Source organism: Medicago truncatula, chromosome 5, assembly GCF_003473485.1.
Source record: "Medicago truncatula cultivar Jemalong A17 chromosome 5, MtrunA17r5.0-ANR, whole genome shotgun sequence".
NCBI classification, from domain to species: domain Eukaryota; kingdom Viridiplantae; phylum Streptophyta; class Magnoliopsida; order Fabales; family Fabaceae; genus Medicago; species Medicago truncatula.
Window position 1 is genome coordinate 31,819,282 of NC_053046.1, and position 26,337 is coordinate 31,845,618.

The 26,337-nt window shown below is 36.0% G+C and overlaps 2 protein-coding genes across 2 annotated transcripts; one reads left to right on the forward strand and one right to left on the reverse strand.

Moving 5' to 3' along the window:
- Positions 1–7,756: 7,756 nt before the first annotated feature.
- Positions 7,757–16,925, reverse strand: LOC11408658 (clathrin heavy chain 1). The gene is made up of 21 exons (XM_024783715.2): positions 16,751–16,925; positions 15,663–15,854; positions 15,227–15,343; positions 15,012–15,071; positions 14,470–14,556; positions 13,893–13,976; positions 13,658–13,792; positions 13,514–13,576; positions 13,330–13,434; positions 13,142–13,254; positions 12,780–13,032; positions 12,553–12,689; positions 12,201–12,479; positions 11,106–12,108; positions 10,368–10,853; positions 10,072–10,242; positions 9,777–9,962; positions 9,511–9,633; positions 9,307–9,417; positions 8,557–8,802; positions 7,757–7,990 (listed from the first exon to the last, which is right to left on the reverse strand). The coding sequence occupies exons 1-21, from the start codon at positions 16,793–16,795 to the stop codon at positions 7,889–7,891; spliced, it is 4,098 nt and encodes a 1,365-aa protein (XP_024639483.1). The 5' UTR covers positions 16,796–16,925; the 3' UTR covers positions 7,757–7,888.
- A 933-nt stretch (positions 16,926–17,858) lies between these two features.
- On the forward strand, positions 17,859–24,359 carry LOC120580570 (uncharacterized). Its single transcript, XM_039834433.1, has 2 exons — positions 17,859–22,980; positions 23,611–24,359. Exon 1 carries the CDS (start codon positions 18,001–18,003, stop codon positions 20,488–20,490), a length of 2,490 nt encoding a protein of 829 aa, XP_039690367.1. The 5' UTR covers positions 17,859–18,000; the 3' UTR covers positions 20,491–22,980; positions 23,611–24,359.
- The last annotated feature ends 1,978 nt before the right edge of the window (positions 24,360–26,337 follow it).

A 26,337-nucleotide genomic window follows, 5' to 3' on the forward strand; every position in this document is an offset into this window, starting at 1 on the left:
GGATCGGATACCGAGTTTTAAAAATATAAAAAAAAAAAAAAAAAACACCTTGTCAAGAAAAAAAAAGAACACCCTTTTTTTTTTGGTACAAAAAGAACACCTTTTTATTTATTTAATTAAATATAAGTTTCAATACGATTATGGTTAAGGAGGTCATTCAGTGATACCTCTATCTACTATAAATAAATAAATTTAGGAAAACAAGTTGACCAACAAATTTATTATTCGAAAAATAGTTGACCCACAAATTCATAATAGTAACCGTATGCTTGTGTTTTTTGACAACTGTTTTTTTTGCAAACAAAAATCTTTTATTTTTTTAAAAAAAGAAAAACTTTTACACATTTTCATTCATTATAAAAAGTGATATATTGTTATTTGTCAACTTTATCTTATTTCTATATGCCACTTTATTGTTATGAGATTATTTTGTGGAATTTTTTTTTTCTGACCCTATTGGCCAAAAATATATATATACATTTGAACTAGGCGCATATGGGTCATTGTCATTCAGTGTTATCACTAAACCAATGTATATTTGATGTTAATTTTGCGCATCCAATAATATATATACCATTTTTTAAATCAGTTTCACACACCATGAGGCATGAACCATCCAATTTTTCATTTTTGTTCCCTCAAAAAAAAAAATCATTTTTGTTTTTTTAATATAAGTCTTATAAAAAAAATAAATATAGGGTCCCCATGAGCTTAGATTTTAAGGTAAATTTCTCTAGCTACTAGGCTATTTGACAAAAAAAAAATAAATAGGAGATTTTATAATTTTAATTGGATTCTATATTTTATTTTGAAAAATTACTTGAATATGAACAAAATCTAGATTTTATTTTGAATATATATATATCTTGAAATAATATATATGTCATTTCGTCGGATAATTATCGGTGAAAAATATATATTTCGTCGGATAATAATAATATATATATATATATAATTTATCGGTGAAAAAAATTATTTCGTCGGATAATTTTTCACAGATAAATTATATATATATTCGTCGGAGATCCTAAATTATCCAATTAAAAAAACAAAAATGAAAAACTGGATGGTTTGTGGTGTGTGAAACTGATTTAAAAAATGGTATATATATTATTGGATGCGAAAAATTAACATCAAATGTACATTGGCTTAGTGGTAACACTGAATGGCAATGACCTATATGCGCCTGATTCAATTCCTCCTGAGTGAAAAATTTTAATTTTTTCTCAAATAAATAAAAAAAAGCAAAAAACGAAAAAAAAATAAAAAAAATTGATTTTTTTTAAAGGGGGTCAGAGCTGAAATTTTTTTGGCCAATAGGGTCAGAAAAAAAAAAATTCCTATTTTGTGCTGATGAGTCACTACATAGTAGAGTCGACGGTTGTTGTCAATTATTTGAATATAATTTTTGCATCTTCTAATAAAAATGAGAATAACTATAATATTCTAATTATATAAATGTGAATAACTATAATATTCAGGATTTATACGGGGACAAACATGATTTTCCAAATTTTAGATTCACTTAATTTCTTTTTTTGATGTTATTTATTAGGGTTTTGGCTTAATCCCTCTTTTACATAATTTTTCCTTTTTTAATAAAATTTCAGAGTAAATGATAGAAAATAGGAGCAGCTTACCAACCTAGTTGAGATGTCTATAATTTCTTCTTTAGTTTACCTTTCTTGCTCTCTTGATTAAAAAATAAATAAAGAATCTACTTTTACATCAAAGTTCATGAATCTAGTCCTAGTGGCCTGTATAATTGCTAGGAAGAGTTTGATTGATCCACTTTAACCATTAATACGTGGCCGACAAAATAATGAAATAACTTTGCTTTATGAAAACTTTGATTTGGCATTTTAATTTCGTACCCTAGCTAAGGAGTAAGGACGATAACCGGTTGTTGATGGGTCCAACTCTCTAATATCATTCTTGTATTGCATTTACAATGTTTGTTCATACACATAATTAGGACATGAAACTCTCAAGTCTCAAATGAAAGAAAAATCAATTTTACAGTTATTTCATTAGTTTTTTTTTTTTTTTTTTTCTACCAATCATTTTTAAATGCCCAAGCAATTCATCTTGCACAAAATATTGAAAACCATCTAACCGTCAAAACTCAAGTTTCAATTTCATCTTGGGATGACAATGGGTATCCAATGGATAGAATACTATAGTATCCATCCTCATACCATTATTTATAAAAAATATCCGTACCCGAATCCGTATCCTCAATGGGAAAAGGGTGTATTTATAGTATTAGATAAAACAAAACAAAAAAAAGAAAGAAAAAAAAAACAGAGAAGTGCTATTTTCCACAAAGATTTTTCCAACAAATACCAAGAATGTATTGCTTTTCTGTTTTATAGAGATGGAGGAAAACTATTAATTCCGGATTTAATGGAAATCATGGCCATGTGTTTATGAAAATGGATGGCGGATATCAAGTCGTGGTTTTCGTGGATAACAGATTCGTAGGAACAAGCATTTTCCAAAAAAAAACTCAATGGCATGCTCGCCATTTTAAACATAGAGCACAAAAATGTCATCGTGAGCTTAGTTCAGTTGATATGAACAATGCATAATATATACAAGGTTTGGGGTTCAAACTCCGACCAACAAACAAAACATAGAGCATAAAAATAAAAATAAAAAACCTAAAGAAAATGGCTAGTTCGCCATTTCATATCAAGAACAGGAAATTAAATACTAAAAAAATATTATTCCGTTTCAAAATATAAGCAAATTTTATTTTTTAGGTTCATTTAATTAATTATGTATATAGTTCATAATATAGACCACATATATCATTAATTGAATGAATTTAAAAAATAAAATTTGCTTATATTTTGGAACTGATGGAGTATAATGCTCGGCAACTGAAATGTAGAGTGCTGAGAAGTTCAGGAAAAAACCTGCGGTTTCACAGAAAATGTTGAAAAAACTGGCATGGTCGCCAACATATCAATTTTTTTCTTTACAGGGACAGAAGAAAAAAAAAATCAGATTATTTTGTGCTGATGAGTCACTACAAAGTAGAGTCGACGGTTGTTGTGATTAGTCAATTATATTTATAATTTTTGTATCTTCTAGAAAAAATGAGAATAACTTTAATATTCTAATCATATGAATGTGAATAACTATAATATTCAGGATTTATACAAGGACAAGCATGGTTTTCCAAATTTTAGATTCACTTAATTTCTTTTTTGTTTTTGTTATTTATTAGGGTTTTGGTTTAGTCCCCCTCTTATATAGTTTTTCCTTTTTTAATAAAATTTCAGAGTAGACGATAGAAGATGGGAGCAGCTTACCAACTTAGTTGAGATGTCTAGTTTATTCTTTAATTTACCTTTTTCTCTCTTAATTCAGTATCGTTCATTCCCAAAGTAAAAGTCGAAAATGCCCCTACGCATGTTAACATGCTCTAGTGCAGATTATAACGTAACTTAAAATAAGTAGCGTGACTTAACATGCGCTAGTGTTATTTGTGAGTTATTTGTTGAATGCTTAGCGCAAGTTAACATGCGCTAGTGTATTGTGAAACGTGAGTTAACTCACGTTGCCATTTGCACTAGCGTGAGTTAACTCACGTTCATAGCAGACAACAGAAACTGCAATAAATGCAGTGCAGTAACAGAACTGGAACTTGAAAAGTGTAAAATGACCCGTAATCACGCCACATTCATAACTTAACCGAATTACGCCAGTTTAACAAGAGTATCGGATAATACGACATAATCAATCCAAATTACTCAAAAACATCGTTTTTCTCACAATCACGTAATCACACATAAACGATCCAAACGGTCCAAATTTCCCGAAAATACACAAGATATAAGCAGACTTAATGACACGTAAACAATCCAAAACAATTCATTTCATATATTTATATAATATTAGTTACATATTGGCCATAAATATCAAAATTACACAACCGGCCACCAAAAAAATATTTCGGGGTGTAATACCAACAAAAAAAATGACGAACACCGACCGACCCAGAAGTGTCATAACATATCTAACTAGACTAGTGATAGTGCATATTCTTCGTATTCATCCATGACTTCGATCTCTTGCTTTGGCTTTTCCGGAGTGTCCAAATTAATAGGATTGTGCTCATTTGTTGGTTTCTTTGGCGGCATCGGATCCTTAGACATGAGCTCATCGAAGGCGGCTTGTCTATCCAAAAACTGAAAAAGCCATTGCTTCGCCACACTTTCTTTGTTTTTTTCCTTCAAATCCGTGAGAATATTCCTAGGCTTTGCCAAGCTCTTTGTCATGTCGATAACTCTTTGCTTATCCTTCCCTCTTAGTCGACCCGCAAGAAGGTGGCCGAATAAATTTGGCGCCAAGTCATGGTTGTGAACTCCACAAAGCATTGTAATCCACCATTCTTATTTTTTTTTTCAAAGAAACATTTCAACCTAAACGGACAGTTACACTTCCTTGAGCCCGTGCCTTCAAGCTTCGGTTTCTTCCTCGTCTTATGTGGCTTGTATTCACCACTCCTCTCACATTGCGTCGTCACGTATGGCACTATAGTACTAGATTTATCTATAGAAATAGTAAATCCCTCCCTACCCACTTGTCGATAAACCCAACCAAGTAATTCTTCTCGATCTTTCCATCTTTCATTTGTTGTAAAAATGACCCGGTGTTTACTTGAATAACACGAACACCGGTAGGTACCAGTTTAGGCTTCTCTTCAAAGTTACCAGTAGGTACCGGTTTTGTTTGGCTGTGAACTATGTGAGCTTCAACTTGAAAAGGAATTTTCACTTTAAACTTCACATCATTGGTTGGTTTGCGTACGCCGGAAGCTTTGTTTATGCCCGTTTCGGCTCAACGCCATCCTCCGCCACATTTTCAACCATGCCACTCAATGTCTACTCAATAAAAAAAAATAAAGAAAAAATAAATAAGTGACTTGTGCGGCAAGCAAAGGAAATAAAAAAGTGGCGCAAAATTTCAAATTCTGGGCTACTGTTAGTAGCGTGAGTTAACTCACGCAAGTGCTATCTACCTACGCAACTTAAGTCACGTTGCCCTTACAACTAGCGTGAGTTAACTCACGTTGAGCCCAACGCTTACTGCAATGAAAAACGAAACTACCAGCAAACCCAGCAAAAAGGAAAAAGTTTTGATTGTACATTACCTGTTCTTTGATGCTTGATGAGCGTAGAAACTTGTCTCCTGACGATTTGCAATGATTTGGAATGAAGATTTTGACTCAAAATTTCGCACTTTTGGGGGTTTTTGGAGGTGGAGGGAAAGAAAAAATGGAGCTTTGTGGTTGCCTGCTGGGTTTTGAACGAAAATAGTACTTGACGCAAGTTAACATGCGCTACGTGACTTAACTCACTCTGCGTGACTTAAGTTAAGTTCTCCTTATAACTAGCGCATGTTAACTCACACTACGCAAGTTAACATGCGTAGGGACATTTTCGACTTTTACTTTGGGAATGAGCGAATTCATTTGGGTAATGAGCAGAGATCCATAAAAAAAAAAAAAAAAGGTTTAAATATGTCTTTAGTCCTTGCACTTTTATCAGATTTTTGCATTGGTCCCTACACTTTTTTTTTTTTGTTTAGAATTGATCTCTGCACTTTGTAAAAATATTGGTATTGGTTCCTCTATTAACTTTCTGTTAAAAAAAACACAAAACTATTGATATTGGTCCCTGCACTTTGTAAAAATATTGATATTGGTGCCACGTGGCGTGAAATGATTGAGCCACGTGGCACTCCGTTGGTTTTGTTTTTTTTTTTTTTTAACATAAAGTTAACAGAGGGACCAATACCAATATTTTTACAAAGTGTAGGGACCAATGCCAAAATCTGATAAAAGTGTATGGCTCAATGACACATTTAAACCAAATAAAGAATATATATGAATCTAGTCCTAGGGGCCTGTATAAATCTAGTCCTAGTGGCCTGTATAATTGCTAGGAAGAGTTTGATTGATCCACTTTAACCATTAATACGTGGCCGACAAAATAATGAAATAACTTTTCTTTATGAAAACTTTGATTTGGCTTTTGTGACAGGTTATAATGCTATGTTATAACTTTACACTTTACTTATTTAATTTCATATAAAATTTCATTCAAGTTCTGGTGTAACATCCATCATTCAATGATATTTAGTCTTTGAAATTTCATGCCACACTGGCATTTTAATATCGTACCCTAGCTAAGGAGTAAGGACGATAACATTAACCGGTTGTTGATGGGTCCAACTCTCTAATATCATTCTTGTATTGCATTCAATGATATTAATGTTTGTACGTACCCATAATTAGGACATTCTCTAGTCTCAAATGAATAATCAATTAAACAGTTATTTCATTAGCTTTTTTTTTTCTACCAATCATTTTTAAATGCCCAAACAATTCACCTTGCACAACATATTGAAAACCATCTAACCGTCAAAACTCAAGTTTCAATTTAATCATTTAACTCATTACATATCAACATGTACAAAACTTTGTTTCCCATATCACATGCTCTACCTCATTAATTTGTCCAATTTTGGAAGCTTCTTCAACGTACTTGAAGTGACTATTAAGTCCTCTCAACAATGCAAAATCGAAAGTTACTAAAACGAACTAGAAATACTATAGCTAAAATATGCACTTAAGAAAAAGTTTAATTCTTCATATCCTTCCAGTTGTGGTTAAAGAGTTCAATGGATGCATCAACAACTTGCTACTCAGAATATTCCTTAGTAGTCAGCAGATTTTGTAGCAGTAAAATTCTTTAGTAAAAAACCCAGAAAAATATTTATCTTAGGAAAAAAGAAAAGGCTTATATAATGTTAACAACATACTACATTACCTGCACAATTATTTGAAAACTACCGCAAAGGTTGATCGATAAAATATCTCTTGTGTACACTCTAGTGCTGATTCTTCGAAACGTGTTAAAACCAATTCAACCAAAGCCTGAAAATCACTCCATATGGAGCATATATAACAATGTTTTGAATGAAAATTAAGTAAATTAAGCACTTGATGAAATCCAAACATGTGATTCAATGACTTTTGATCTCATCACATGTGTATTCACAATGGCATATTTGATATCAGACAACTCAGCAGAACGATGTACAAGAGACAAACAAGAAGCTTTAAAAAATTGTTCGGACTAAAGATTGTAGTCAATCATCGAAATGAAGCCATGAACATGAAGAGCCCTAATGGCAGCAAGCCTATGAAAGAGGGATATTTACTGAACTGATAACAAATAAGAAAAGAGGGATATTCCATTAGACCCACGTTTATTTGAAATATTGAATCATGATATGTAAATGAAAAGCTAAATAGCACATAGAAAACAAAAATAAAACCTAAAGGGGGTGTTTGTTTCAAGGTTAAGAATGACATTCCCGGGAATACATGGCTAGGGAATGATTATACCCATGTTTGTTATGAGGTTGAGAAAAAAATATTCCTGGGTATAAAGATTCCTGGGAATGGAGTAACTTCCCATAACTTCCATTATTCCCATGTAAAGAGATGGGAATGTGCATTCCCATGATATTATGCATAGATTTAAAAAAAAAAAATTGTAACTTCCAATTTTTCCAGGAATGTCAAGTTATTTGCCAAACACTTTTTTTAACAAATACCCAATAATCAAATTTTCATATTTTCATTCCCGGGTATATTATTCCTGGGAATAATTTGTGTTTTCCAAAAACAAACGCTCGTATGCACAAAAGTTCAACCATACTCAACAGGCACACATTGCAAAAATTCAATTAGTTTAGAAATTATGGTAGGCAAAAGCCATATGTAATACATGAATTTCTGATACTAATCGAATGGCATTATTGTGTACCAAAACATTTGATTTTGTCAATGTAAGCTCCCATTTATTTATCCATCAACTAAGCCAACAGTCACTATATCCTTCCTCCACATACTTCCTGCAATTGATGAGCTGCAAGGTTCTGATTCATTCATTTGACGCACATCCATCTGAAATATTGAATCACGATATATAAATGAAAAGTTAAATAGAACATGGCAAAAAGAAATTACTCAACAGGCACACTCTGCGAAAATTCAATTAGTTTATAATCCATGGTAGGAAAAATCCATATGTAATATGTACATAATTTCAGATACTAATGAAATAGAATTATCCAACAAAAGACAAATGCTAGGAAAGACCCGAAATGAATTTATAGAGTGGCACCCCTCCTTACATGTTGGTTTTGTAGGGTTGAGTTAGACCCAGTGTACAATATAATATGGCATTAGAGCCTATGGATTCAGACCACCTACCATTTATATCCACGCACCAAGTCCAATAGTGTTGGGCATGAGGAGGTGTATTGGGAAAAACACAAGCCCGACATAGGATAAAGATAAGACATGAAAAATTTATAAATAGTGGCACCTCTCTCCTTACAAATCGGTTTTATAGGTTTGAGTTTGGTCCAATATAGAAATCTACTACATTGTATGGTAGAATGTTAGAAAACAACCCAAAGTGAAAGAATAAAAGGAAATAAATACGGTTATTTATTATTTGCATATACCTGTTGATGAAGGAATCGGTGTGCGACCTTGTATTCCCTCTGGAGGATGATGTGCTGAACAGAACAATCTGAACGCCCACGGTGAAGAATATTGTTGCAGCCCTGGTGAAGAACAATGCTGTAGTGCAGAACAGAACAATCTGAACGCTCCTGGTGAAAAATATTCGATACGAAATGCTCGATGCTCTGAAATAAAAATCTGAACTTGCTTCGAATTTGAACAGAAATTCTTGATGCCGGTGGAATCTGGAGAGAGGCCATGAAAGGTGGAAGAAATTTTGGAATTAGGATTCTATTTAAATTTGCTTGTTTTGAGAGTATTTGGGCATCCAATTGACACCTCTAGTCTACACAGTGAACCACCACATTATGCAAACGTGCACCTTAGGTATAGACAATAACAAAACAATATAGAATGAATTCTTATAAGTTAGTTCATGAAAACAAAATATTTCCATTTTGATATCAGAAATGGTCAACTCAGACGTATGCACCCTTCACTCTTAGTGGTAATGGACAGTCTTATCATGTATTACAGATTTCGATTCCCCAAACAAAAATGGATATCTAATACATGTTCTCTCACTGAACCGATTAGAAGTTTTCTACTGGAATAGGTAGCAACTGAACATAGATCCATTTTCTAAAGATCATTGAAAATATTTGTCGGGTCGATTGAAAAGTCAAGTAAATGATAAAATCTGGATTTTATTTATAAAAAGAATCGAAAAATCCAGAAAAAAAAAGTACCTGTTGGGCAATAATGTTCTTTCTCTCCTTTTCTTTAACTTTCTTCTCATTTTCTGCTTCAACTTTGTCTTTTATAAGCTCATCTACCTTGCTCGTATATTCCCGAATAGACTAGAGAAAAATAAAAAATGATTATTAACAAAAGAAAAAAATGTTTGTCCTTAATAATAATTGTAATGAAAGAGACCCTTGTAAAAAACATACCTGTAAGAGATAAGGGAAGGAAAAATCCATCATATTGTTCTTCCAAGCTAGCTCTAATGCAACATCTGGCCGTATTAGATCATAACAAGTAGAGAGGCACGATGCAAAACACTCTTTCTTCCCCTGAAAAACAAAGACAGAAAGAAATCTTGACCAAGTAAGCAGTAATGAAGTGTAGAAAGAATGAATATAATTCATAACGATGAAGAGGTCACACCGCAGAATGTGACAGGGCCTAATCTGGCAAGGATCTAATAAATGTACACCTGCTCACTAAAATAAACAAGCAAATCCTCTGAGAGTTTCTGGTCACCAGATTGATAGCAAGTTTCCATGCAGTCCTTGTAAAGTTTGTCTTTCTTTAACATACAAATGGACTGTTTCCATCTTCCAGCTTTCTTGTAAATATAAGCAGCAACACGTCTCATCTCAAGGAGCTCGTGCTTCTCAATCTGATCATGTGTATTGTTGAAACCAATCAATAATCATTCAAGATTTAGAAGTTTGCGAAAAGGATGTAGAACTCAATTTGGCCAAATAAGTAAGATAAGGAAAATCCACCTTCTGTGCAAGACCTATCTGATTGAAGTTGTCATACAGATCTATCGATTTACGAAGTCTATCGTAGTCCACCTCGTCAACATAAATTTCATGCAAAGCTTCATTAATAGAAAACACATTGCTGCTTTGAACTTCAACCATGTACGGCTTTATCAATCGGATATGGCCTGCCTAAAAATCAGAAAATTCGAGCAACAAGTATAATTATTGCATTAATCATTTGCAACTAATTATTTACATAACCTAATAAGATTAAAATTACAGATATTAGGCAATAGAGTACAAGAAATATAGACCTTCTGCGCTATTTCTACAATACGGGCATGTTCCACATGACGGGCAAGCACATTAAGAAGATCATTTATAATATCAGGATGTTCTTGCAAGTAGAAATGAACAGCCTTATAATATAGTTCTACACGACCAACATTTACTATAATATGTTTGAATTGCATGTGGTCCCATGCTTCTCGAGAGTGATTCATTACAGTGATTGCAGCATTATTAAACTCTTCAAATTGCACATATAGGTATGTGAGTTCTTTCCAGAGTTGATGTTCATCACACGCCTGAAAAAGCTTGAGACTGTTGAGGTTGGTTGAGAACAACTTAATGTGCTCCATTAACATCTCAGGACGATATCTTGCGTAAAGAACTCCCAACTCAGTAAAGATACTCTCATGAGCACACTCCAGTTCTATCCCTTTCTCCATTAGAGAGATGAGTTCATTGAAGCGTCTTCTGTTCTGATAATACTTGCAAACTTCTTCCAGATCGTCCGCCTTCATAAAAATGATGAGTGATTAGCCATAAAAACGGAAAATAACAAACAAATCAACAGTTTATCTGCTACTTATTGTGTATACTAATAACTAGATGTTCTATACTTCACCGGAACACATCCCATTAACTTGCATGCAATGAAATTGAAATATGAGCGGAAAACCTGGATACTGAAAATTGGAGACATAGGGACAGGGGTGGTATTACTGTCAGAAAAAATAAACGAAAGTTTAAGCTAGAAATCGTGCCACCTGAACAATAACATTGAGACCACAAATCTGAGCTAAGGAGGATTCCCCAGCATCAATGCAGGAAAAACAAACATCCTTCCATGTTTTCAAACTGTTTGCTTTCTTAGCAGCATCAACAGCATCTTGGAATTGTTGAAGCTTCACCAATGTCACTGCTAACTTAGCCCAGTCAGGGATAAAAGCAAATATAATTTTTGCAGCCTCATAAAGCGCCTCAGCATACAAGCGGTCTCCAACATTTGGCAAATTAGAAACATTTGGCATCAAAATAAACTCTTCAATTTCTCCAAGCCGACCAATCTTTGCATACGCATAAATGAGCTCACTGTCCACCTTGGGCTCTTTGGTCTTCTGCCTAACCATGAGAAGGTACTTTACTAGGTCATGGTATACATTTGCAACTTCAGCAGCCTTTATAACCTCTAAAAACTGAGTGGCATCATCTGCACGGATGAACAACTCAATTGCATCACTTACTAAGCCTTTTCTTAGTTTCGCCTTAGCCACCTGGCTCCATACAGAATCTTCTTCAACGCAGAATGCAAACTCCATAGCTCGATCAATGGTCTTAAGGTTATCTAGCAGAACATTAACAGCCTTAACATTCAGATTAAATTTCTTGAAAACGGCAAAAGCTTCTTCATATAAGCGTGCTTCCACTGCCGCCTTCCCGACAGCAGAGCCATCAAAGTTGTCCAGCCTATTTATGTAACCCATGACTCTTAAAGGATCTGCTTTTATTGCAGCAAGGATCAGTAAGCTTTTTAGAGTGAAGTTTGCACTAAAAGCAGAATTATGTAGCACAATCTTGTCGAGAAGGTCAATCACTTCATGGGTAAGATTGGCAGTCATAAAAGCTTTCACTGCAGCTGAAACTTGGTCAGGACTCTTGCATTTAGGCAAAGCAGTAGACACCACTTGATCAATCAACTGTCTTCTAAACACGTTCCCAGGATTTAGAACCTCTTTCCAGAGGCCACCATCCATCCGTTCCATAACATATCTGACACAAACAATATCATAAATAAGACGAGTGTCCCAGACTAGCATTTTGAAATACAATAGCACAATATTAATGAAGAATTGTATACACACCTGGCTTGGAGTTTGAACAAGGAATTTTTATTGGTCACATTAACAAGCTCATAATCACATTTCCCCCTTGTGTAAGCAACAACGGCAAGTGTTGGGTCCCTTTGCTCACAATATTTACCAATAACACGAGAATCATAATATAGGTTGGTTGTGAGAAAATGTACTGGATTGCTATTGCTGTCAATGATGATTCTCCCAAGAGCATTATGCACATGTACATCTCGGCTCCCCTCCCACACAAGATCCTCCAAGATCTGAGTAAGCAAACGAAGACGATTCCTGCATATAGAAAGTAAAATGAGAAAATAATATGGTAATGTGGAGATGCAGGGCAGAGAGAAAAATAGCATACCTCTTTACAAATTCTTCAACTAAAGGCTCAACTGGGAAAGGAGAACGAATCGAAAGTACAAGACCTTTAATGAAATTTTCAGGGCATCGATCATCTAACAACTGCCCTACAACTAGAGGAATCTTTTGAGGATTGACCTATAGGTAAGAAATATAATGTTAGAAATTCACGTTTAAGATTAGCATAGAAAGATTCAAAATTAAATGCAATCACAAAAAAAAAGTTACCCTTTGAACATATTCTTCAACATAATGAAGCATGTTTTGACTATAGAGATAATGTATGAGATGAGGAACAAAACCAAAACGATCACACACATTAATCAGTGGCCGTGCATTTGGAAGGTTGGTCTTCATTAGAAAGTTCTTTGTCTTCTCAGCATCATAATAGCATGATTCCCGGGTTACACGCTCTACCTCCGTAATATGTCCCGTTTTAACAGCTACTTCAATGTACTTGAAGTGAATGTCAGGATTCTTACTGTACAATACAGAATCAAAAGCCAAAATTATTAAAGTAATTACTACCAAAAGCAAAATATAGTCTGTCTGGAAAATCAATGCCATTTTCATTCTTCATTTAGAAATACCTAGATCTCAAATGTGCACCCAAGAAAAGGTATAATCCTTCATCAGAATTGAATTTCTCAAAGAGTTTGATGCATGCATCAACACCCAGCTGTTTCGAATATTCCTTGGAAGTCTGCAGATTAGGTACTAGTAAGATTATTTTATACAGAAACTATAATAACAAGAAAAAATATCCATGTTACAGTACCTGCACAATTATTTTAAGATTTCCCCCAAGGTTGACAAGTAAAAGTTGTTCCATACACTCCAGTGCCCATTTTCGAGGAAGGGTTCCAAAAAACTTAACAAGAGCCTGAAAATCACTTCATAATAAGAAGACAACATATAAAAGACTAAGTAGATACAGTCACTCTAGCACCTGAAATCCAAACCTGATGTTCAATGGCATCAGTTTTCACAATGATGCGTTTGATGTCAGGCAACTCAGTATAATGCTGCACAAGAGACAGACACGAAACTTCAAGAAATTACTGACAACAAATTACAGTCAGTCATTGGTATGAAAAGCCAAGAACCTGAAGAGCCCGGATGAAAAGGCCGGCCTTTTCACAAAGTTTAGCAATACGTGGACGATCATAATGACTAAACACGCCTTTTGCCAATATAGAATCAGCAACATTTGGAAAGGTCTTAAGATTGATTTCCAGCAGCTAAAAATGATTAGAGCAAATTTTCATAAAATCACAAAAAAAATATTGTATGACTCCATCAACTCGTAGATAAAGATTAAGGCAAAGAAAATAAAGGAACCTTTGTTTGAAGATGTCCATGTTCAGGTAGGTCTGGCTTCAGCAGTTCCAACAAAAAGGTAGTTGCCTCACGGATCATATTCCTCTAAAAAGTAACAGTAGAAACATACAAACAAAATTAAGGGTTGACGACTTGATGTTTCCAGCACATAAATAAAAAACAAAAGGAAATGATTGGCTCTTTATTTAACAAATAGTTCTCGGTACTCAAATTAAAGGAAAACATACACGGGATGGTTAAAAACCACTATCAATGCGAGTTTTCGGAAAGAGAAGGTCTGATTCCATTAGATTTTTCATTTTTCCATTAAGTAGAAAATAACTTTTCTGAAATGCAAAAACGCATTATTCACTCTGCCACTTAAAACATTACATAAAGATTTCATAAAAGTCGAAGTAGAACAGGCTCAAGTAATCAAGTATTATAGGTTCTAAAAAGGAAAATGAAGAATGAAATGGAGACAGAAATTGTGTACATGATACTTCCTTTTCTAAGTTAGGTCAAATTACAAGTTACGCTTGATATGGGAGAACAATGAAACCTACATCAATAAAACAAAAGATAAAATTAAATAGACCTGAAGAAACAGATCGGCTATTTTGTTGTAGTCAACAGGGCAACCCCCCTCCATTCGCAACATCATCAGAGCAAAATCTAGAGCACCCTACAATGGAACATGTTCTGAGTAAATGAATAAACAAAAAGTAAACTCACAAGATAACAGATATTCTAGAAAGATAAACATCATAAGTAGCACAGATGAGGTGATATCATTTTATGATGTTTGGATGTTTGGACTTCGGATGCATTCAACCATCATGCATGAGGTGCTATAATTTTATGGGAAATGTTAACGAGTGCCCCCCGGGGCACTTGTTAAGCACTTTAAATAGTAAGTTTTAAATGAAAAGTTGTGTATTGAATGTATTGGAAATTGTAATAATTGACTTTTTAAAAGAATAATTACTAAATTTGGGATGCTTAAAGAGTGCCCTGGGGGCACTCGTTAACAAGACCTAATTTTATAAGTGCACCACAATGATCAGAACTGAAATAAGTTTACCAATAAAGTATTTCCATAAGGCAAAACTTGATCATTTCAAATCGAACTACACTAACCTGGGCATCTGTTTGCAATATTGTTTGCAGAAGGAATATGTAATCAAGAGTGTATCCAACCTGCAGTAAATAAAAGGAGAAAAATACATCATGCACTGCAAAAATAATAATAATTAACTATGTAATAAAACAAAAGTATAACATTCATTTAACAGTCCAATATTACCACTATTTTCATGATTTTGTAAAGTCTAATAAAACAAATGTTTCATTACCTGCTTTGAGTATGTCAAAATCTTATCATATTCCCTCCTCTCAGCAAAAGCTGCAATAACCTTTGGTGTGGCACTTGCTTTAGTATATATTTTCAATGCCAGGTCTTTATCCACTTTCTGCATTAGATGTGTGTCTTATAAGATTGAATAGACAAACGAAAGGAATATATAGCAAACTAAATATGGTTATTGAATCGAGATTCAAATAGTGAATCAGAAGAACTATTTTCTAAATTGAGAATTGGATCTTATCACAAATCGTAAGATACATTATCAAATAGTTAAGAGTACTAGAATCGAGAATCGAGATACAACTAGCACCTAGCATCGAGAATCGAGATACAACTTGCATGTATCTTAGGATATTGATAACCATAAGTATATTCAACTGATAAAGAAACTAAGAATCAATTATAGATTTGTATGAGAACAGAACCTTCACAAGGTCACCAAGCTCTTCAGTGCATTCAAGTTTATCCTCTGCTAGCCATTTTCCTAAAAGTTTCTGTTTGTTTCGACTTACGGCTAGCCGTGACATTTTCAATGACTCAAAAGCATCCAGTTTTCCACTAGAAAACAGATGGTCAAAGTATTGTAAGCATGATGGTGCATCTTCCAAAGGTACGTTCTGAAAAATAATTTACAGAAGATAATTAACAAAAGAAATGAACAACTTAATGAAATCGTCATGTTATTACTCTTCCATCCCATTAACAAAAAAATAAATGTAACATCATGAAGCACGAACAATCCTTGGATTAGGCATGTCCCAGTGTCGGACATGTGTCGTGTCCGACACCGACACATATAATTACACTGAATTAAGTGATTTTCTCAAATTATTAGCGGTGTTTGGGTTTCAGCGTATGTGACGTGTCCGGTGTCCGTGTTTGTATCCGTGCTTCACTATTTTATTCCAACTCTACTTTCAAAATAATACAATATACATCACTCTTATGTCAATTATACTTCACCATACATTTATGGCGATACTTAACACTCTCAATAATTAATAACTCTAGTTACGACATTCCAGCTTGAAGGTGTGTGACGAGTATCTAGTATCTAACCGTTGTGTTTGACTGCTATCAATGTCACTGTCGTATTTAGTGTCTGCCTCAATGCTTCGTAGATTAATAATCATCCTTATGTAAAATTGTTGCACACTTTTATTTATTTACAAATTTTCTTAATTTATATAAAAATACCTAAAAATGAAAATTAAACAATCCGAGTAATAAGCACAGTTAATAACCGGAAACAGCCGTTAAGACCTAGCTCAACTAACAATGTCGATATTGTTAGGCTAAACAACTTTATTAGGCTAAACCGGACATTGCAATTGCGTGTGAGTTTCAGGTGTTGGTGTTTTGACAAGAAAAAAAATAGGAAACAGACACACACTCTCGCGCAGATGAATGAAAATTGTTAACAAGATTGCAAAAGCAGAGTGCAAAAACCATTAATATAACAGAAAATAGGGTTTGATCGATATTTGGAATGGGAATGTGAGAAATTACTAACCGTTGAGGATTCTTTCATGGAGTTAGGAGTGTTATCACCCGCCATGACGATCGAAACAGAGTTTTAGAGAGAGAGAGTTGAAATTTTGAAGAAGAAAGTTTGCGAGTAAGAGATTGGAACACAGTGACAGTGAGAGCGAGAGTGAGCGAGTGGAATGAAGAGAATAGAGGAAAAACTGTTTTATTATAAGAGCTACGTGTGCTACAAGCAAGCATAAGCATTTATATTTTTTTAAAAATCAAGGGCAAGATTGCATAACCATATCTTATAAACAAGAGTAAGACAATTTTTTTACCTTTATGTGTACCGTTTGGCTAGGTTTTTTTTTTGTCTAAAAGCTACTTTAAAACAAAGTTAAAATAAAACTCTTTAAGAAAAAAGTTAAAGTTGTTTGGTTTCTTTAATTTTTTTTTAGTTCTAAAGTTATTTTTAAGTTAAAAATTATTTAGCAAAATATTGTACAAAATTTTAAATTTATTATTTTTTTGGTGGTGTTTGGGGTTCGAACTCGCGACCTTGCATATATATAAGTACCGTTTGGCCATGCTTTTTTTCGGTCTAAAAGCAACTTTAAAACAAAGTTAAAATAAAGCTCTTTAAGAAAAAAGTTAAAGCTGATTGGTTTCTTTATTTTTTTTTTAGTTCTAAAGTTATTTTTAAGTTAAAAGTTGTTTGGCAAAATTTTGATTTTTTTTTTTTGTGGTGTCCAGGGTTCGAACCCGCGACCTTGCATATATTTATACATTGTCAATATCAACTGAGTTAAGCTAGAGAATAATTTGTTTTTTCTTTTCCAATTATATTGTATAACAAATTTTGTTATAAGAATATCATATTTTTGGTGTCATTTAAAAAAAATAAGAATTTATATTATATGATATTATATTTGTTACATTGTTGGAGTCATTGACAAAGATATGTTTAGTTTTTTTAATAAGAAAAAAATATGCATAGTTTGTTACAATATAAATGTGTAAAATATATATAAGTATAATTTTTTTAAGCATCTATACTAGTACTTTTAATTAAAATCAAAATTTTATAAAAATAATAATTGTTACAATATAAATGTGAGGATGAGAGCGAGAGTCTGTGAGGATGAACGGACAGTCCGACTGCGGCCACAACGCAGGGAGGACGTCCGGTGTTCTTCTTCGCCGGCGGAGAGATCCAATTGGGGGGGAAGGGAGCCAAGCTGGGTGCCACTTAAAGGGGGGGTTGGGGGAGATTGGCTTGTTGTGAGTCCTAGAATGGGGAAAGCGCGGCGACAAGGAGATCGAGGTCGGGATCGGCAGCGGAAGGTCAAGCGGTTCCGTGATTGGGACGAGGCAGGCAAGAGACAATCTAGAACTAGGGATTCACGCAGGTTCGGTTACGGCAGCGATGCGGATTTCTACCAAGACAGGCTTGCTGAGCGGTCTGATGAGGAATTGAGGAAGGACTGGTTGCGGTTTGAGAATAGGAATCGCGCTAGTGGTCACAGCTCTGGGGTTGCTGGTTATGCGCGTCGGATTCCGGCGCTGGACAGGCTTGGTGAGGGCGGTAGGAAGCAGGACACGCGCGACATCAGCGGAGCCACCAAGGCCTTGACGAATGCGGCTCTTTTTCGACGGTATGTCACGTTTTATTTTACTAATTTTCCACCGTTCTTATCGAATTTTTATTTACGAAAAGGGTTTGAGGTTTGTGGCATGCTGGACGAGGTTGTGGTACCCCGTAGGTGCAATGTTAACGGAGAACGGTACGGTTTTGTGAGATACTCGAATGTCCGGGATGTTAGTAAGTTGTTGAAAGCCGTGAATACTGTTTGCTTTGGTAATTTCCAAATTAAGGCAAAAGTTGCTAATTTTGACAAGGCGGCAGCTAGAGTGGTTGAGAATTTGGTGGTTGGCGCGGGTGCGAAGGATACCGCGGGAGGAGGTGTTAAGGTCGGTAAGGGAGTTAAATCAGTTGTTGAGGGTGATGTGATGGAAGCTGGATCGAAAGCTGTTGAAGGCCAATCGGATGGACTAGAGGGACGGGTGCCACAAGCCAGAGTGGGTGCGTTGGATAACGTTCAGGTTGGTGACGTGACGGTGAGCTTGGGTAAGGGGCATAGTAAGGAGCAACAGGGCGGTAGCGGGAAAAGTAAGTTCGTTAAGTTTGATGTTCGTCATACAGGGGGGCGACCTTCAATCCAAAATTTGGTCCGGATGTATCGTTCAAGTGTGGAAGATCTTCAGTGGGCCCGTTCAGGTGTGACTGCTACGGTGACTAATGGTGAGAGTATCAGGGGCGTTCAAGATAGAATTGCGGATGCGGGTATATCAGAAATTGACATCATTCCATTAGGCGCTGACAAAGTTTTCATTCGTAGTATGTCCGAGGTTAGTGTTACAACTATTTTGAACGATGCTAAGGATTTCTTTGCTTATTTTTTCACCAATATTGTGAGATGGGATAAGAATTTGGTGCCGTTCCAAAGGGGGGCCTGGTTGAGGTTGTATGGTATTCCGCTGCACGCTTGGAATGAAAGCTTTTTCAAATTATGTATTCTTGACGTGGGAAGGCTTTTACGTATGGACACATGCACTGTGGAAAAAGAAAGATTTGATTATGCTAGGATTCTGGTGGCTACAAATTCTTTAGAGATTATAAATTGTTCGGAGAAGCTTTTGATAGATGGTGTTTTGGTCACTGTGAAAGTGGTAGAGGAGTGGGGTTTTAATATTGGCGATGATGCTTGCCTTTACGAAGAGGAGGAGAATGGGTCAATTGAGGGTCAGGCTGACCCAGAAGATGTGCATATTGATCACGAACATGAGGTTAACGCAGATTTTTTGGTTGATAAAATAGTCCAAGATTTTTTTGATTCGGAGAGTAACGGAAGAATTTTTGAAGATAAGGTGGAGAAGGCGGTCTCAAAGACGGTTAAGCTTAAAGCGGTAGGTGGTCAATCGAAAGTGGGTAGGTGTAGTGAAGCCTTGCTCGAGGGGGATTTACAACCTTTACGGTTAGAGCCCTTTGTGGATCAATTGATGGGTAGTGCGTCACCTGAGTGTAAGGTTGATGGGCATGGCAGTGCCGACGTTCCTGTGGATAGAAGTGTTGATGCTGATGAGTGTCCAAGTGATGGGGGGTCAGTTACTGTTAGGAAGCTTCGAACTCGTCGAATGGTTTCATGCCCTCCCAGAGCTGATCGTTCAGTGGTATCTGGTCCGTGGAGTCTGGATTGGATAAATGATCAACATCTTAGTGACGTAGGGGTTGTGTCTTCTTCTCGGAAATTTGACGCTAAGGGTAAGAGGCTCAAGGCTTGTCGTAATATTCAAGAGGATGTTGTTGTTAAGCGAAAGAAGGTGAAGGGGTTATTGCGTCATTCAGTTCTTAGCTTGAAAAAAGTGGCACGGCTTCCTACTAAAGACCGGAAAGTGGTTATGAAAATTCTAAAGAAAAATGATCGGAAGTTTAAAGGATCCAATTCAATCAGAAAGACGGCTAGGATGATTTCTAAAGACCTATCCGAGAATTCATCATCTTCTAGCTCTATTAATAATAGTGACTGGAAGCATTGGGTGGTACTTCATGGGAGTGACAAGGTGGTGGCGGAGGATGTGAAGACCCTAGGGGAATCTATTGGTGTGAATCTTAGTGGGTACAACAATAGATTTGGGGTGTTAGCAAGAAAAGGGATGGGGAAAAAGAAGAAGTTAGCTTTTGGTGATGGTGGTTCAGGAGGGGCGGTTGAGGGTGTTGTGTAGGCGTGGTAGCGGTGGCTGGGAGGGTGTGGGAGATGAAGTTGTTATCTTGGAATGTAAGGGGGTTGGGTGGTTACGAGAAGAGAAAGGATGTTCGAGCTCTGGTGAGGGATAAGCAGCCGTTGATTTTATGTCTGCAAGAAACGAAGTTGCAAATGTGTGATGTTAATGTGTGTTCGTCGGTTTGGGATAGGCAGTCGACGGAGTTCTCTTTTCGCCCGTCCCAAGGGGCGTCAGGGGGATTGCTGACCGTTTGGGATGCCTCGGAGGTTGAGGTGTGGTCGTCAGGCTGCTTTGATCATGTTTTGAGTATTCATGGCCGGTTCATTTCTTCAGATGAAGAATTTCACTTATTCAATGTGTACGCTCCTTGTGATGGAGGAGCTCGACAGATATTATGGGTTGCTTTAACGACTCGTCTTCAGGCTCTTAGGGGTAAAAAGGTGTGCGTTTGCGGTGATTTTAATGCGGTCCGGAGTCGGGAAGAACGTAGGTCGGCGACGGTTTATGGCGGTGTGTCGGAGTATGGTCCTTTTAATCAATTCATAGAGGAAAATGGTTTGCTTGATTTACCGTTGTGTGGGCGTAATTTTACTTGGTTTAAAGGGGATCGTCGTTCAATGAGTCGACTTGACCGGTTTTTGGTTTCTGAAGAGTGGAGTTTGGTTTGGCCCAATTGTATTCAGGTTGCGCATTTGAGAGGTTTATCTGACCATTGCCTGTTGATTTTGTCTGTTGATGAGGAAAATTGGGGGCCTCGACCGTCGCGGTTCTTGAAATGTTGGTCAGACACCCCGTGTTATAAGCAGTTTGTTACTGATAAGTGGAAAGCTTTACAGGTGGAAGGTTGGGGTGGATATGTTTTAAAAGAAAAATTCAAATTAATCAAATTGGCGCTGAAAGAGTGGCACATATCTCATTCGCAGAACGTAGCAGTGAAAATTGATTCTCTTAAGGTCAGGTTGGCCGAGTTAGATGGTAAAGGGGAGGTCGAGGAGTTATCTGACGCAGAATGTGTTGAGTTGCATGGTGTGTCAGAAAATATTCATTTGTTATCCAGGCTTCACAATAGTATCTGTTGGCAGCAATCGAGGAACCAGTGGCTGCGTGAAGGTGATGCGAACTCTAAGTTTTTCCATTCCATTATGTCCTCTCGTCACCGTCATAATTCTATAAGTTCAATTTTGGTTGATGGTACTTTGGTTGAGGGCATTGACCCTGTTAGGAAGGCGGTGTTTACCCATTTTGCGACTCACTTTCAATCGTAGAGTGTGGAGCGACCAAGTGCGTCGAATCTCCAGTTCCGCAACTTATCTTTGGTTGAGGGAGGGGGCCTGATTAGACCTTTTTCGGTAGATGAAGTTAAGGCTGTTGTGTGGGATTGTGATAGTTTTAAGAGCCCGGGTCCGGATGGAGTAAATTTTGGATTCATAAAGGAGTTTTGGGTTGAACTGAAAGATGATATCATGAGGTTTGTCACTGAGTTTCATCGAAACGGGAAGTTGGTAAAAGGTATTAATACTACTTTTATTGTTCTTATCCCAAAAGTTGATAATCCGCAGAGGCTTAATGAATTTAGACCTATCTCTTTGGTAGGAAGTATGTACAAAATTATAGCTAAGTTGTTAGCTAACAGATTAAGGTTGGTGATTGGTAGTGTGATTTCTGAAACTCAGTCTGCTTTTATTAAGAATAGACAGATTCTTGATGGTATTCTTATAGCCAATGAGGTGGTGGATGAAGCTAAAAAGTTTAAGAAAGATCTTATGTTGTTTAAGGTGGATTTCGAAAAAGCGTACGACTCTGTTGAGTGGGATTACTTGGATTCGGTTATGGAAAGAATGTCGTTTCCTGTCTTATGGAGGAAATGGATTAGAGAATGTGTGGGTACTGCTACAGCTTCTGTTCTTGTTAATGGTAGTCCTACTGATGAATTTCAACTGCATAGTGGCTTGCGTTAGGGGGATCCCTTGTCCCCTTTTTTGTTCCTGATTGCGGCTGAGGGTCTTCACACGTTGATGAAAGCGATGGTTGACAATCAGTTGTTTACGGGGTACTCGGTTGGGGTGGCAAACCCGGTTGTTGTTTCTCATCTGCAATTTGCGGACGACACTTTGCTGCTTGGCCATAAAAGTTGGGCTAATGTTCGGGCTCTTCGTGCGACTCTTGCCATTTTTGAGTTGATGTCCGGTTTGAAAGTGAATTTCAATAAAAGCTTGTTGATGGGTATTAATATCTCTGATTCTTGGTTGAGTGAGGCTGCTTCGGTGTTGAGCTGTAAAGTAGGTAAGATTCCTTTTTTGTATCTAGGTTTGCCTATTGGGGGTAATCCGCGGAGACTTTCGTTTTGGGATCCTGTCGTGAATCGTATTAAATCTAGATTGTCGGGGTGGAATAGCCGGTTTCTCTCTTTTGGTGGTCGCTTGATCCTTCTGAAAGCCGTGTTGACTTCTCTGCCTGTCTATGCTCTTTCCTTCTTTAAAGCTCCAACAGGTATAATCTCTTCCATTGATTCTTTGTTTAATAATTTTTTTTTTTTGGGGGGGGGGGGGGGGGGGGGGGGAGTGAGGACCGTAGGAAAATTACTTGGATAGATTGGAATACTGTTTGTTCTAAAAAGGAGTTAGGAGGGTTGGGGGTTAGGAAGTTGAAGGAATTTAATGTAGCTTTGCTAGGGAAATGGTGTTGGAGGTTGTTAGTAGATAGAGATGGCTTGTGGTATCAGGTTTTAGTCGCCCGTTATGGCGAGATCGGTGGGAGATTGGAGGTGGGGGGCCGGAGTTGTTCTTCTTGGTGGCGGGAGGTAGGGAGGATCTGTGAGGGTGGGGGCGGTGTAGGGGGTGATTGGTTCGGCAGTAGTGTGATTAGGAAGGTGGGGGATGGTGCTGATACGTTGTTCTGGTCTCATAGGTGGTGTGGTGATCGTCCTTTTAGTGAGCGGTTTGGCAGGTTGTTTGACTTAGCTGAGAACAAAGCCATTTCAGTGGCTTCTATGTTCTCTCTTGGCGTGGTGCAGGGGGGGAGGGTGGAGTTGGAGGCGAAGATTGTGGGCTTGGGAGGAATTTTTATTAGAGGAGCTTAGGGCTTTACTGCTTGATGTTTCTTTGTTGCCTAATGTTTCAGATAGATGGTTGTGGCTACCTGACCCTGTGGGGGGTTATACTGTTCGAGGAGCTTATGTTATATTAATAGAGGGCGCTCATCCTCTTTTGACCGAAGCAATGGATCTAGTTTGGCATCGTCAGGTCCCCTTAAAGGTCTCGATTTTTGCTTGGAGACTTCTCCGGGATCGGTTACCTTCAAAAGCAAATTTGGCAGCTCGTGGTGTTCTCAGTTCTGAGGCGACTCTTTGTGTTATGGGCTGTGGTCATGTTGAAACGGCCGAACATTTATTTTTATTTTGCCCAAATACTGTTTTGTTGTGGCAGCAGGTGCGCAATTGGCTAGGTTCTATGGGGGCGGATCCGAATAATCTTCATGATCACTTAGTGCAGTTTACTTACTCGACAGGTGTTGGTAAAGCTAAACGTTCTTTTCTGCAGCTAATTTGGATTCTGTGTACTTGGATTGTGTGGATCGAACGTAATAACCGCTTGTTTGGTAATGTTGTAACGGATGTCCCAAGGTTATTGGATAAGGTTAAATTGTTATCATTACGGTGGCTGAAAGCAAAAAAAAAACGTGTTTGTTTATGGTACTCATATGTGGTGGTCTAGTCCTTTGTTATGTTTAGGCATTGGTTAATTCCTGTTTTTTGTTCTTTGTGTTGGACTCTGTAACATTTTGTATCTTGTAGCAGAATTCTAGGCACATCTTGTGCTTGGAATATGCTATGTTTGTGTTAATATAATTCCATTTTGATGTGTTCAAAAAAATAATTGTACGCATTGCGCAACACTGAAAAAAATATACGCATTAGTGTAACAAAAAAAAAAAGACATACAGACATAAAATATTACTCTAAACGCTAATGTGTGTGTGTATATTTGTGAGGTTGAAGAAAGGGAATAAAAATATTTGGTGTCATTCAATGACTGCATAAATAAAAATATTTGTGAGGTTGTGATAATTAAACGATATTAAAATTAAATATATAAGTGATTAATAGATAATAAAATTCCTTCAAAAATAGATAATAAAATTAAATTGATCCTCCTTTAAAAAAATTATATGGACCGGTTCAAAAAAAAATTAAATGGAAGAAAAAAACAAATCAAAATATAATATTAAAAAATAAAATATAAGGTTGCCTGTGTGAGTTGAAGAGAAGTGCTTGTGAAATAAATTACAGAGAAGTAGTTTTTTGAAGTAGCATTCAACAACTTTTAAAGCTCATTCCATTCAATTTTATGAATTCTAAAAAAAATACATTTTTTCGAAGGTACTTTATTGATATTGTGTTTCGCCTAGCTTCTCTTTAAAAATGTAGAGAAGTTGGAAAAAAAGTCGAGTCAAACGGTACCTTATAAGCTTATTTGATTAAAATAGATTTGTTTCGTAATTTTCACTTTCTCACAGGTTTATATCTTATTTTCACTAATTTATGGTTTTTTTTTTTTTAAACACCACTGAAATTCACGCACACAACAAAGTCTCAGGTTTAGACTCGGATAGAGGTGTCCAACCTAACCATTGACAGATGAGTTAGGCTTTCCAGACAATTTATGACAGTTTTTTATAAGCTAATTCAATTACCTTGTAGTTTAAAGTTTATAAAGTATCATTATTTATCTCAACAATTTTACCCTTCAATCTTAATTGAAAAAAAGTAAATATTAATTAAATATATCATTTCATATTTATAAGTTAGTTCAACCGCTAATTATTTAAAACATTACAAATCCAACTAGCTAGTTTACTTGCTATCAACTATAAGAAGGCCGATAAGTTATCATCTATAATTTCATGACTGTTGCTTTTCTGACATCTAATATGTCTTGGAAACACAAGTAAATGACTAAAAAATTCAACATAGTTAACTGCTGTCGATTTTCTAGTTATAAGCCAGCAGTAGTTAACTACTGTTAGAGATATTTTAATATTTTACTTGTGTTTTTAGGAAGTTTATGATGTTAAAAAAACAATCGTCTAATTTCATATGATATAAGGTTTATCGGTTCAGTATTTGCTATTTTACCAAACAAAATCAATATATGAAATTGGAAGGGATGATAGCTTTATTAAGTTGGAAAGTTTAGGTGAGATAGACTCGAGAGTTATCCAAAATCAAGGTATACCTTGAGACTTAACAAATTCATTTTTAACTAGTATAACTTGTCCCGTGTGTAATATTTATTTTTACAATTTGTCTCGTGTTTAATAATTACTTTGGCTTTTTATCAATGACAAATCTTCTAGATGTATGATAACTATTTTAAAGGTTTCATCCTCAAAATAAAAATAAAGTTAAAAGGTTTTATTTTATAAAGGGTAAATATCTCTTTTCGTCCCTGTAATATTAGTGAATTTTGGTTTTAGTCCCTGTAAAAAAAGGATTTAGATTTGGTCCCTGTAATTTCAGATTTTTCCACTTTTGGTCCCTCATTCCACCACGTAAGCAGAATCTGCATACATGGCACGTAAAAATGAGGGACGAAAAGAGGTATTTACCCTTTTATAAAGCAAACTATCGTTATTTATTTAGGAAAAGAAATTTTTTTGACTGTTTTCCTTAAGTTTGTTGTCGTTTTCTTCTAAAAAAAAAATATTTTGTTAAAAATCGAGATGTTACAATTTTTTTTTGTTTTGTAACACAGACTTTAGGACTATCGGAATGTACTCCCTCCGTCTCTAAATTATAGTCGTATAAAGTTTATGCACGATTATTAAGGAAATGATTAATTGTATTGA

What these genes read in the sequence shown, in the direction of transcription:
- LOC11408658 (XM_024783715.2), bottom strand. Translation starts at nt 16,795, where the DNA reads ATGGCGGGTGATAACACTCCTAACTCCATGAAAGAATCCTCAACG. An exon ending in TAGCCGATCTGTTTCTTCAG is followed by an intron (nt 13,977 to 14,469) that starts GTCTATTTAATT and finishes GTTACTTTTTAG; the next exon opens with AGGAATATGATCCGTGAGGC. An exon ending in CCTTCCCTTATCTCTTACAG is followed by an intron (nt 9,418 to 9,510) that starts GTATGTTTTTTA and finishes ATTTTTCTCTAG; the next exon opens with TCTATTCGGGAATATACGAG.
- LOC120580570 (XM_039834433.1), top strand. Translation starts at nt 18,001, where the DNA reads ATGGGGAAAGCGCGGCGACAAGGAGATCGAGGTCGGGATCGGCAGCGG.